Raw genomic sequence first — 14,022 nt, 5'->3', positions numbered from 1 at the left:
TATCATAGGTACACTTAAACTGTGAGAGACGGAATCTAAAACAAAAATCCAGAAAATCACATTGTATGATTTTTAAGTAAGTAACTTGCATTTTATTGCATGACATAAGTATTTGATTCATCAGAAAAGCAGAACTTAATATTTGGTACAGAAACCTGCAATTACAGAGATCATACGTTTCCTGTAGTTCTTGACCAGGTTTGCACACACTGCAGCAGGGATTTTGTCCCACTCATCCATACAGACCATCTCCAGATTCTTCAGGTTTCGGGGCTGTCGCTGGGCAATAAGGACTTTCAGCTCCCTCCAAATATTTTCTATTGGGTTCAGGTCTGGAGACCGGATAGGCTACTCCAGGACCTTGAGATGATTCTTACGGAGCCACTCCTTAGTTGCCCTGGCTGTGTGTTTCAGGTCATTGTCATGCTGGATGACCCAGCCACGACCCATCATCAATGCTCTTACTGAGGGAAGGAGGTTGTTGGCCAAGATCTCGTGATACATGGCCCCATCCATCCTCCCCTCAATACGGTGCAGTCGTCCTTTCCCCTTTGCAGAAGAGCATCCCCAAAGAATGATGTTTCCACCTCCATGCTTCACGGTTGGGATGGTGTTCTTGGGGTTGTACTCATCCTTCTTCTTCCTCCAAACACGGCAAGTGGAGTTTAGACAAAAAAATCTATATTTTTGTCTCATCAGACCACAGGACCTTCTCCCATTCCCCCTCTGGATCATCCAGATGGTTATTGGCAAACTTCATACGGGACTGGACATGCGCTGGCTTGAGCAGGGGGACCTTGCGTGCCCTGCAGGATTTTAATCCATGACGGCGTAGTGTGTTACTAATCGGTTTCTTTGAGACTGTGGTCCCAGCTCTCTTCAGGTCATTGAGCAGGTCCTGCCGTGTAGTTCTGGGATGATTTACTCACCTTCCTCATGATCATTGATGCCCCACGAGGTGAGATTTTGCATGGAGTCCCAGACCGAGGGTGATTGACTGTCATCTTGAAATTCTTCCATTTTCTAATAATTGCGCCAACAGTTGTTGCCTTCTCACCAAGCTGCTTGTCTATTGTCCTGTAGCCCATCCCAGCCGTGTGCAGGTCTACAATGTTATCCCTGATGTCCTTACACCCTCTCTGGTCTTGGCCATTGTGGAGAGGTTGGAGTCTGTTTGATTGAGTGTATGACCAGGTGTCTTTCATACTGGTAACGAGTTCAAACAGCTGCAGTTAATGCAGGTAATGAGTGGAGACCAGGAGGGCTTATTAAAGAAAAACTAACAGGTCTGTGAGAGCCGGAATTCTTACTGGTTGGTAGGTGATCAAATACTTATGTAATGCAATGAAATGCAAATGAATTACTTAAAAATCATTCTCTCACAAAATTCTGTCTCTCACAGTTGAAGTGTACCTATGATAAAAATGACAGACCTCTACATGCTTTGTAAGTAGGAAAACCTGCAAAATCGGCAGGGTATCAAATACTTGTTCTCCCCACTGTGTGTTGAATTGGACATGGGATTCGATTTTTACCAATTTTGTTACGTTACAGCCTTATTCTAAAATTGATTCAATACATTTTTTTACTCATCAATCTACATACAAAACCGCATAACGACAAAGCAAAAAAGGTTTTTAGAACTTTTAGCAAATGTAATACAAATTAAAAAACAGAAATACTTCATTTACATTTACAGTATTCAGACCCATTGCTATGAGACTCAAAACACTTATAGAATCATGTAGTAACCAAAAAAAGGTTAAACAAATGAAAATATATTTCATATTTGAGATTCTTCAAAGTAGTCGCTACTTTCAGGAATAAAATAAATAAATAATAATAATAATACATATATATAGAAATTGATTTGTTTAACAATTTTTTGCTTACTACATGATTACATATTTGTTATTTCATAGTTTTGATGTCTTCACTATTATTCTACAATGTAGAAAATTGCCCAAAAAATAAAAACCCTTGAATGAGTAGACGTGTCCAAACTTTTGACTGGTACTGTATTTAAACGTGCTATTTCAGTTTTTTATATTGAATTATTCAGCAAAATGTCTAAAAACCTGTTTTGCTTTGTCATTATGGGTTTTTGTGTGTAGATTGATGGGGGGGACGACGACGACGACAAATGAATCAATTTTAGAATAAGGCTGTAAGGTAACAAAATGTGAAAAAGTGAATGGGTCTGAATACTTTCCGAGGCACTGTATGAATGGTATTAAGGCACTCTGAGCAGTCAAGGATGACTCTTAACATTCTGAAATCAAACACATCTTTTTTATACATGTTTTATTCTACCTTTATTAAATCAGGAAGTCCTATTGAGGTAAGAAGATAATTGATATCATTTAAATGCAATTTCAATCAGGCCTAAAAACTTGTTCATTTTAAGATAGGCCTATTTGAAAAATTAAGTAACCTTCTTGCCAAAGGGATTTGCAAATTCGGTTTATATTGAAGGCTGAAGGAACTGCTAACATAATATTTTGCCAGCTAGCCAACACCCCCAAGAAGCCTGCAAAGTGAAATAACTGAGGTGTGCAGGTTTGTATTGGTTCAGGCTTTAGTAAACTAACCAGCAGCATAGAGTGAAAAGAGTCATCATTAAACAATTGAGGATTTATTTAGTCAAGAAAAGTAACCTGGTTAGGGAATTACTGACCATTTGAATTTACTGACTCTCAGAATTCCTTATGATGAATTACCCCTCAGGCAGAAGAATGCCATCAACTTCCATTATATCATTATAATATGCAGTGTGTCACGTCCTGACCTTAGTTCCTGTTTTTATGTCTCTATTTTGGTTTGGTCAGGGCGTGAGTTGGGTTGGGCATTCTATGTTGTGTTCTATATTTTGTACTTCTATGTGTTTGGCCTGGTATGGTTCCCAATCAGATACAGCTGTCAATCATTGTCTCGGGCAACGAAGGAGTGGCTTTGTAAGAAGCATTTCAAGGTCCTGGATTGGTCTAGCCAGTCTCCAGATCTCAACCCCATAGAACATCTTTGGAGGGAGTTGAAAGTCCGTGTTGCCCAGCAACAGCCCCAAAACATCACTGCTCTAGAGGACATCTGCATGGAGGAATGGGCTAAAATACCAGCAACAGTGTGTGAAAACCTTGTGAAGACTTACAGAAAACATTTGACCTCTGTCATTGCCAACAAAGGGTATATAACAAAGTATTGAGATAAACTTTTGTTATTTACCAAATACTTATTTTCCACCATAATTTGCAAATCAATTCATTAAAAATCCTACAATGTGATTTTCTGGATTTTTTTTCTCATTTTGTCTGTCATAGTTGAAATGTACCTATGATGAAAATTACAGGCCTCTCTCATTTTTTTAGGTGGGAGAACTTGCACAATTGGTGGCTGACTAAATACTTGTTTGCCCCACTGTATATATAGTATACTGTATGTGGGGGTCAAAACAGGTGGGGCTCTGCTCCAACTGCCCTGAATAACAAGTCGCCACTGATAATATGAAATCATAAACGGTTCTGAGAGTTTTGTATATTATACAGAGGCTTTGTAAGAAATTATAATTTCAATGGTAACATCTAATGCCATATTGAGGTACGTAACAAATTATTTTTGTGGCACAAAAGTGTTCTCACATGTTTTGGTGTTCATCCTAAGTATGCTTTCTTCAGTTTAATATTTAAAAAAACATGTAAAACAAATTAATTGTTGGTAGTTGGCGAGTGGCTAAGTAGTTTAACTTGTAGCCGAAAGGTGGCCGGTTCGATTCCCTGGCAAGGCACATTGATCTGGCAAGTGGAGGGCTGCTTGGTTCTTATTCTCAAGACATTCCCCTATCGTTGGGCCCTTGAATAGGTTCTTAATCCCACAACATGCTCTCCATCCAGGGGAGCTGAACTGTAGCTTGACCTAGCCTGGGCAGCTGACCCTCCAGCAATTAAGGTGCCAGCGACTTGTGATCTCCACTATCAGCCTTTGGACAGCTCATGTCCCCTGGGGACCGGTTCGTACATAAAACAACATTCTCTTCAAGCTGCAAAGGCTTCGATGTCCTCCTTACCTTGATTTAATGGCGAGAAGGCTGAAAAAAAGGGAAAATAAGTGTACTTTCTTTATGAAACACAATTTTCCACCACCATGCTAAGAGCGGCTAATACCTAGGAACGATACCTCCTTTACGCCTGCTATTTTGTTAGTTTACCTCTGGCCCATATATTGTGATGTGTTGCAAAAACAACGTTTATACTGTATTTACCCAAAGGTAAATGTACTGTATAACAATCGCTGATTGGATCACAGAATTCTGTCGGCTGCTGATTGGTGTTTGGGAATTTCCAGGCGTGTATCCCAGCCCCTCGTCTACGTCTGTGCGGCAGTAGTCTGTTTCTGGTGGGGCACTAGGCTCGCTGCAAGCGATGATAGACGATTTCCTTATTTTAAAACCTTCCAAAACCCTTTCCTTTCTCAACGGATTTGCAGTTTCTGGTTTCCGTTGATGGACTACCGAATTAACAGATGTTTGCAGGGATTGGAATAATTCGAATACAATTTTGGGAGTCCCGGGCAGAGGGGAGTCCGAGAGAAAAGTTTATATCACTGCGCGACAGGCACTATATGGAGAGAGGGGGTGAGCGTACAGTATGGTTTCATTTTCCATACCATCTATGACTTCTGAAAGGATTTAGATATCTTTAAAACATATAAATTACAGAATATACTTCTGATAAATGCCATGTTTAGCGTTACGATCAAATGAACATGTATGGACACGCATGAAAAGATTTTTTGCGTAAACCAGTAGAACCAGATTGCGTGTGAGTTTCGACTGGAGTCGTATACTACAGTCACTCCCAGGTAAACCATTAAATTCCCCAAAAGTTTCTTCACAACGTCATCCTTGTTATATAAAATACCTATCTAACTATGGCGGGGATGAGCAATGCCCACATGAAGACCCTGGAGGACCTGACTCTAGACTCGGGCTACGGGGCAGGGGACTCCTGCAAGTCCCTGAGCCTCTCGTCCTCCAAGTCCAACTCACATCCGTTCGTGACGGCTCCGCATCGGGGCAACTGGTGGTACTACTCCGGCTCCATGAACAGTCGCAACAACAGCTGGGACACGGTCAACACGGTGCTGCCCGAGGATCCCGAGGACATCTTCTCCAAGTGTCCCCGTTTACCGGAGCTCGAGGAGTTCCCTTGGACCGAAGACGAGGTGGGAAAGATACTGCGTAAAGTAGCCGGGAACGTTACCGATGCCAGTGCGTTTCCGGTGCCGACATTATCCAATGAGGCAGTCCGGAGGCTGTCCACGCTCCTTCGCCGAGCCCTCATCCGCATTTCGAGGGAGGCTCAGCGGCTGAGCGTCATGCACTGCCGTTGCACTCGCTTCGAGGTGCAGAGCGCCATGAGGCTGGTGCTGAGCTGGGCTCTGGCCGAACACTGCATATCGGCCACGGTCAAGGCCATCTCCATGTACAGTATGAGCGCCGGGGAGCTCCTGAGGAAGGGCAAATCTGCCCGTTGCGGCCTCTCCTTCTCCGTGGGAAGGTTCTTTCGATGGATGGTGGACACCCGCATCTCGGTGCGCATCCACGAGTATGCGGCTATCTGTCTTACCGCCTGCATGGAGGCGCTGGTGGAGGAGGCAGGCGCCCGGGTAATGATGGCCGAGCGAGGGCACTCCAGGGTGGACACCGCGTCAGGCTGTGCCCCGGTGTCGGTCGAAGCTCTGGAGGGGGTGGTGAACAATGATGCGGAGCTGTGGGGGGTCCTGCAGCACTATGAGCATCTCATCTGCGGCAAGAACGCCAATGGTAAGAACATTTCTATCACTTCAAGGCAAGAGGGGTTTGTCAAAGTACCCAAAAGTTAGACCAGCTAATGTGGAATGAATGTTGGAAGCACTATACAATGCATGAAAGTGGGCTCAAATTATATACTTCTAAATTAAGTTGCTGCTGCAACTGAAGTTGTTGCTGCCAGGCCTAGCTCTCTGTTTCCCCACCACCAAGCACCGCTCTTGACGGTGGAGTGAGTAATGTAAGAAAAAGTACATTTCCTGCAATTCTACACTTTGAGCGTGGTGAGTAGCAATTTTTGCGAAATTTAAACAGGTCTTCTTGCGTCTCTACACATATTGCAATGGGGTGGAGAGAACATTTAATAATTTTATAAGACATTTCATGTACTTGTACTTATTTTGCCATGACTTATGCCATGTTAATTATATTTGAGTGAGAGTGACTAACAAAATCATTGGGGGCCCCAAGGAGGTCAGGGGCCCTGGGCACGTGCCCTGTGTGGCCAGTCAGTATTTGGTGATGATAACTGTTTCAACTAATTTATCAATCTAAAAATGGTTAGCTGACATGGCTAATTCAGTGACTGTCACTAGGCAGATTTCCATTGACCCAGTTTTATTAGACAGAAATAAATTCATTAAAAATCCTACAATGTGATTTTTCTGGATTTTTTTCTCATTTCGTCTGTCATAGTTGAAGTGTACCTATGATGAAAATTACAGGCCTCTCTCATCTTTTTAAGTAGGATAACTTGTACAATTGGTGGCTGACTAAATCCCCTTTTCCCCACTATGTATGTATGTATGTATGTATGTATGTATGTATGTATGTATGTATGTATGTATGTATGTATGTATGTATGTATGTATGTATGTAATATCAGTCAAAAGTTTGGACACACCTACTCATTCATTGTTTTTTTCTATATTGTAAAATAATAATGAAGACATCAAAACTCTGAAATAACACATATGGAATCACGTAGTAACCAAAAAAGTGTTTAAAAAAATAAAATAATATTTTACATTTTAGATTCTTCAAAGTAGTCACCCTTTGCCTTGATGACAGCTTTGCACACTCTTGGCATTCTCTCAACCAGTTTCACCTGGAATGTATTTCCAACAGTCTTGAAGGAGTTCCCACATATGCTGAGCATTTGTCTGATTTTCCTTCACTTTGCGTTCCAACTCATCCCAAACCATCTCAATTGGGTTGAAGTTGGGTGATTGTGGAGTCCAGGTCATCTAATGCAACAGTCCATCACTCTCCTTCTTGGTCAAATAGCCCTTACACCATCATGGAGGTGTGTTCGGTCATTGTCCTGTTGAAAAACAAATGATAATCCAACTACGCGCAAACCAGATGGGATGGCATATCGCTGCAAAATGCTGTCACCGACAGTGTCACCAGCAAAGCACCGCCATACCTCCTCCTCTATGCGTCACAGTGGGAACCACACATGCGGAGATCATCCGTTTACCTACTCTGTCTCACAAAGACACAGCGGTTGGAACCAAAAATCTCTCATTTGGACTCCTCAGACCAAAGGATGGATTTCCACCTGTCTCATGTCCATTGCTCTTGTTTCTTGGCTAACGCAAGTCTCTTCTTCTTATTGGTGTCCTTTTAGTAGTGGTTTCTTTGCAGCAATTTGACCACGAAGGCCTGAGTTACTAAGTCTCCTCTGAACAGTTTATGTTGAGATGTCTGTTACTTTTATTTGGGCTGCAATATGAGGTGTAGTTATCTTCTGCAGCAGAGGTAGATCTGGGACCTTCCTTTCCTGTGGTGGTCCTCATGAGAGCCAGTTTCATCATAGTGCTTGATGGTTTTTGTGACTGCACTTGAAGAATCTTTCAAAGTTCTTGAAATGTATGTCTTAAAGTAACAATGGACTGTCGTTTCTCTTTGCTTATTTGAGCTGTTCTTGGCATAATATGGACTTTGTCTTTTACCAAATAGGGCTATCTTTTGTATAACACCCCTACCATGTCACAGTACAACTGATTGGCTCAAACACATTAAAAAGGAAAGAAATTCCACAAATGTACTTTTAACAAGGCACACCTGTTAATTGAAATGCATTCCAGGTGACTACCTCATGAAGATGGTTGATAGAATGCCAAGCGTGTACAAAGCTGCTGCTTATACCTGGAGCCGGCCCTGGCTGCTGCAATTGAAGTTGGTTTGTGTGTGTGTGTGCACAAGCATGTGTGCATGAATCTGGACAGGAGAACATTCATTCATTGAAAGTGCAGTCAAACTCTCACCTCAGTTAAGAGCACCAGTGAGCAACACTTACACGCCCCTTTCCCCTTCCCACTCACTCATGTCTACATGTGATGGAAAAGGTGTAATGCTCAAACCTGTGGTAGGATACAATGGGTCTGCTTTGTTTGAGAAAGCTTGAGATGTGTGAGAAGGCTTTAGATGTGTCCAAAGTGATTTCACTTGCCAGGATGGGGGAAAGCAGTACAATTTGCATTTGAAATCTTAACATAGGATTTTTTTCCCTCACTTAACAAGGCATGTTTTTTATGACGAAAAAAAAAAAAATGGAAGTATGGGAATAGAATAGTCACTGTCAAAGTGACTGTTTCATTTAGCATTTTACATTTTGGTCATTTAGTAGACACTCATCCAGAGCGACTTAATCAGACTCCATTCTGCAAGTACCATACCCACCTCACCAATTTGTCTCCATCAGACTTGTATTTCAGTTTATGTCCCATCTTTTTTCTAGAACTGATTTTTGATCAGTGTAACAGGAAGTACAAATGTTGTCCCCTGTAGGACTGTTTATTCGATCTGATTGGAGATCAGCGTTCAAGCAAACCATTGAATCATTTATGGACTTTTTTTTTTTTTGTATTAACATTTTAATGGCAGAGTGCAGTGAAACTTGATTATCCTGTGTTTTATATATATTTCCATACTGTGGTTGGAATAATACTGACATTTTGAAAATTAAACTAAGGCCATATTAGGGTAAGAGCAGTTTGAAAAGGCTCCCTGTTTTGGTGGGATGGAGTTTTGGCCTGCCTAACGACATCACCAGGTGGTTAATTAGTTAATGGTTAAATCCATTTGAATTCAATAGCTTTTTGACAGCACCACTTTCGATTTCCCATAGCAATGGGTCTGAATACTACTAAGCCTTTGGGGGTGTACAGTTTTTAAGTAGACGACTTTGGTCTTCACATTGGAGAAGACGCTCATTGGCATTGCGGCACCTGTGGCTTGAGAACGCACCACCCGCGTTTCATTCAAGCCTGAGTGCAAACCCTCATACTGGCTTTCTAAGCAATTAGATGAAAATATTTTAATTCAATTGAAATTCCGATGGTGTACAAGCTCAATTTCAGTGGTCTGAAGGGATAGATGGGTCCATTCTATTGAAATGACACCCACCCTGTTTTTAAGAGCATGTTGTGTCTCAATCGATGGCGGGCACAACACAAAAACCTTAGATAATGTAAAGTAGGGTCTAGGCTACAACATATAGATCATTTACATTTAAAGGTTTAAAAAAAATCTGATTTAAAAATATATTTTTTTTTATTAAAAAAGTATAATATTTTGACAACCTCGTTTGTAAGCTTTTCAATTATATCGAACTCAACCATTTATATTTTCCAGTGAATTAAGTTTTGCAAAATGGGTCAACTTGGGTCAATCTGCTGAATGTTTTGGCATTCACGTTCAAAAAGTAACTTTCTTGCCACCTCTTCCACGGACAGCATCCCTTTTGTTGAAATCAAAAGGAATGCTGTCAAAACGTGATTGAATTTAAATGGATTTACCCTAATAGACCGATAAGAAAAGTTTATCAGCCAATAACAGCTTGTTTGCAGTTTCTCCTCCCCACACTGACCACTCCCAGACAGTCCTAGTGAAGTTCCTGCTTGAGAAATTGCTCTTTGCCGAGAAGCTATTTTTGTTTCTTTTGACCATTTTAATTGAAAAACAATCACAGTAAGGTGATTTTAAAATTATTTGATGTTGAGATAAAAACGTCTGCATTGGACCTTTTTAAGATCTGATTGGTGATCAGTGTTTGTGTGTGAAATTCATGTTATCCTGCAGGGCTGTTTATTATTAGGCCTTATTGGAGATCAGTGTTAGAGCAGAAAGCAGACAGTCGTTTGAAAAACACTTATGTTTGTGCTACTAAGTCAACTTCCTCCTCTCCAGCTGTCTGCTCTGCTCTACTCTCTACCCTCATTCCCTTTATCTCACCCATCCCCTTCTCACTCTCCCTCCCTTCCTACCCTCTTCTCTCCTCTCTTATCCGTCTCTCATCCTTCTCTCTGCCGTCTCCTCGCTCATCCCTATCCCATACCGCCAGTAAACTCATTGATCTAAGTCCGGTCTGGTGTTTGATCACCAGTGTTTGACCACTAATGTTGGACCAGTGTTGGGACATTGTAATGAGGTTTTGTTTGTGGCAGTCCGCCGTTCTCCAGAGCAGGGCTCTTTTCACAGCCACACAATAGCCCTTTGTTTCTGTGAGCCTCCGCAGAGAAAACAAACACTATCACAGACACACACACACACACACACTGACATAGGCATGAACACACACACGCAGACGTAGGCATGAGGAAACGGGTGCACGCACACACACAACCACAGCAGTGCTGGACCAAACAGCTGCCAATACAACTTCCAGTATTGTTTTTTCTGTTTGTAGTGAATAGGGATCCGTTTGACTGAGCCTATTGATGAAAGCAGGTCAGGGGTTAGACACCACACTCAGCAGCACAGTGGCAGAGTTCCCCCTAGCTGGGACTGGAGCCAACAGCCATTGTGGTACAAGCAGTGATCATTATGATGATGGTCCTGTGCTCCGGATATGGTCCTGTGCTCCTGATATGGTCCTGTGTGGCTGTTGGTAGACCATGGCGCTTGCAACGTTAGGATCGTGGGTTTGAGTTGATTGATACTAATGTTAGTGGCTTTGGATAACATTCAGATAAACGGTATGTATTATTACAATGATGATTGGTAGTCTTTGCCATTGAAAGTCAGGATCAATGACCACCACTGATGATGATGATTACAGTGGTATTTGTCGACTCCATTGTGACACTGCATTGTCAGGCTAGGCAGTTAAGAGACTCGGTCAGGATCGAACGGCACTTAACACAGCATGGCCAATGTATATCTTACAGACACACACAGCAGGAACCACAGTCAGTGGTTTAATCAAAGTCTGTCATGTTTGCTCCAGTTATCTCAGCAAGTGTTAAAAGTCAACGTTTGTCAGAACAACAACGGTGACAATCTCAGGGATTTTTCTGCCAGTGTAATCCTTAAGTAGGCCGCCTACTGCATTGTAAAGTGTGTGTACATACAAATACAAAAACAGACACACCTCTCCCACCTTACCCCAATGCCCGGCCCATCTCATCACCCCTTCTCTGCTTTCAGGCAGGGTCCTTGATTTGATTTATTATTATTATCCTGTGTCATGCAGCAGCCTTATGTGCACACACACACACACACGCACACACACACACACACACACACACACACACACACACACACACACACACACACACACACACACACACACACACACACACACACACACACACACACACACACACACACACACACACACACACACACACACACACACACACACACACACACGTGTTCTGCCATAGATTGCTGGTTTGGCTGCTCTGTAATAGTTGTCCATTTGCACTATTTGATTCCATTGCTAGATGATATGGCATCCCAATGTGATCAATTTTATTGCTATTATCACAAGCAAAATGGGAAGAGTAAGCCTTTCCTCCCATTATAATTGGGATCGATGTGTCTGGTACATTTTAGTGTGTGTGTGTGTGTGTGTGTGTGTGTGTGTGTGTGTGTGTGTGCACAGGAGTATTGATTTATGGAAAATGGAGCATTGATCTAGATGAGTGGCGAGGTTGGTTGCATTGTTGGATGGACTGTTTTCAAATTATTTATTTTTTAATGGGCCACATACAACAGGACTTGACTGTGACAGACTTTACTGTGAAATGCTTACTTATGAGCACCATTTCCAAACAATGCAGAGGTAAAAAGTAAGAAAATTATCACAAAAAATGGAAACAATTAACACAATAAATAACAATTGCGAGTGCATTCGGAAAGTATTCAGATCCCTTGACTTTTCCCACATTTCGTTAAGTTACAGCCTTATTTCTAAAATGGATTAAATAAACCACCCTCGAAGCAGCGTTACCCATGTAGAGCAAGGGGAACAACCACTCCAAGTCTCAGAGCGAGTGATGTTTGAAACAATATTAGCACGCACTTCGCTAACTAGCTAGCCATTTCAAATCGGTTACACCAGCCCAATCTCGGGAGTTGATAGACTTTAAGTTATAAACAGCTCAATGCTTGAAGCATTGCGAAGAGCTGCTGGCAAAACTATCATTTTGAAAACAAAATGTTTATTATTTCAGTGAAATACGGAACCGTTCGGTATTTTATCTAACGAGAGGCATCCATAAGTCTAAATATTCCTGTTACATTGCACAACCTTCAATGTTATGTCATAATTACGTAAAATTCTGGCAAATTTGTTCGCAACGAGCCAGGCGGCCCAAACTGTTGCATATACCCTGACTCTGCGTGCAATGAACGCAAGAGAAGTGACACAATTTCATCTGGTAAATATTGCCTGCTAACCTGGATTTCTTTTAGCTAAATATGCAGGTTTAAAAATATATACTTCTGTGTATTGATTTTATGAAAGGCATTGGTGTTTATGGTTAGGTACAGTCGGTGCAACGATTGTGCTTTTTTAGCAAATGCGCTTTTGTTAAATTATCATATAATGCATCGATTATATGCAACGCAGGACACGCTAGATAAACTAGTAATATAATCAACCATGTGTAGTTAACTAGTGATTATGATTGATTGTTTTTCATAAGATACGTTTAATGCTAGCTAGTAACTTACCTTGGCTTCTACTGCATTCGCGTAACAGGCAGGCTCCTCGTGGAGTGCAATGAGAGGCAGGTGGTTAGCGCGTTGGACTAGTTAACTGTAAGGTTGCAAGATTGAATCCCCGAGCTGACAAGGTAAAAATCTGTCTTTCTGCCCCTGAACAAGGCAGTTAACCCACCGTTCCTAGGCCGTCATTGAAAATAAGAATGTGTTCCTAACTGACTTGCCTAGTTAAATAAAGGAGTAAATAAATGTTTTTTAAATCTCCAAAATCGGTGTCCAAAAATACTGATTTCCGATTGTTATGAAAATTTGAAATCGGCCCTAATTAATCGGCCATTCCGATTAATCGGTCGACCTCTTGTACACATAGTCGATATCACTGTTTATACTTGCTTCCTGTCCGATCTCAGTTGTGAAACACTGGCCCAAAGGTTCAGGGAGTCGTGTGTGTGTGTGTGTAATCAACTGTGTTTTTTGAGAGCCACAAGCAGTCAGTGAACAGGGGATTTTGATTCAACGACAAAGTCAACCATTATTTAACCCAGTCTATTAGTTGAGAATCTATTCCCTCTACTTGTCTAAAATGTTAATTATTTGTCGAAGCAGCCCATTGTTGTAGACTTCACTAAATACATTTTCGTAAACTCTCTCATATTCCACTCTCTATCTGAACCCTCCCATTGCCCTCTGATGTTATTTGGGATGCGTGCCAAATGGCACCGTATTCTCTAGTGCAAAATGTTTGACGAGGGCCCATAGATACAGGGATAATTTGGGGCGCAGAGGTTGTCTTACTCTTCGTTTCCTTCTGATGCTATCCAGCAGTTTAGTTTAATCTCATCTCACGCCAGTCTCTTCCTCCCATTAAATAACGACTCCATGACTCACTCTGAATACGGTTTACACTACAGGACAACTAATGCTGGAGAACTAGGGAGCGAGAGAGGGAGGTAGAGAAAGAGGGGGGAGAGAGTGAGCGATAGGCCAGAGGGGGAGAGAGAAAAGACAGAGGGTTTTGGGCAGAGACGCAGTGAGAGAAATACTTTTGATGCTTTCTATTGAGACATTCCCACTTACTTAAAAACACAACACTCCCCGTGATACATCCCCCCCTCCTTAAAATATAGAGTAGTGGAGAGAGAGAGAGACCCAAGACAGAGATGATAGCAATTGCATGCTGTTTTGCTTACTTTATGTGAATGGAAAACTGGAAGGCATAGTGTCCCATTTCTAGAGAGTTCTTCTGCGGCAGCAGTTTA

General features: G+C 41.8%; 1 protein-coding gene across 1 annotated transcript in view; it reads left to right on the top strand.

Moving 5' to 3' along the window:
- The first annotated feature begins 4,377 nt into the window (after window positions 1-4,377).
- Window positions 4,378-14,022, top strand: part of abtb2b (ankyrin repeat and BTB (POZ) domain containing 2b) — a 145,803-nt gene continuing 136,158 nt past the window's right edge. Inside the window, exon 1 of the mRNA XM_052465215.1 lies at window positions 4,378-5,818. Within this exon, the coding sequence (XP_052321175.1) occupies window positions 4,924-5,818 (895 nt within the window). The 5' untranslated portion in view covers window positions 4,378-4,923. The remainder of the gene's footprint in view (window positions 5,819-14,022) is intronic.

The sequence above is a fragment of the Oncorhynchus keta genome, chromosome 17 (assembly GCF_023373465.1).
Source record: "Oncorhynchus keta strain PuntledgeMale-10-30-2019 chromosome 17, Oket_V2, whole genome shotgun sequence".
NCBI lineage: Eukaryota > Metazoa > Chordata > Actinopteri > Salmoniformes > Salmonidae > Oncorhynchus > Oncorhynchus keta.
Note: the sequence above shows the minus strand (reverse complement) of the source record. Positions and strands in the feature narration are given on the sequence as shown.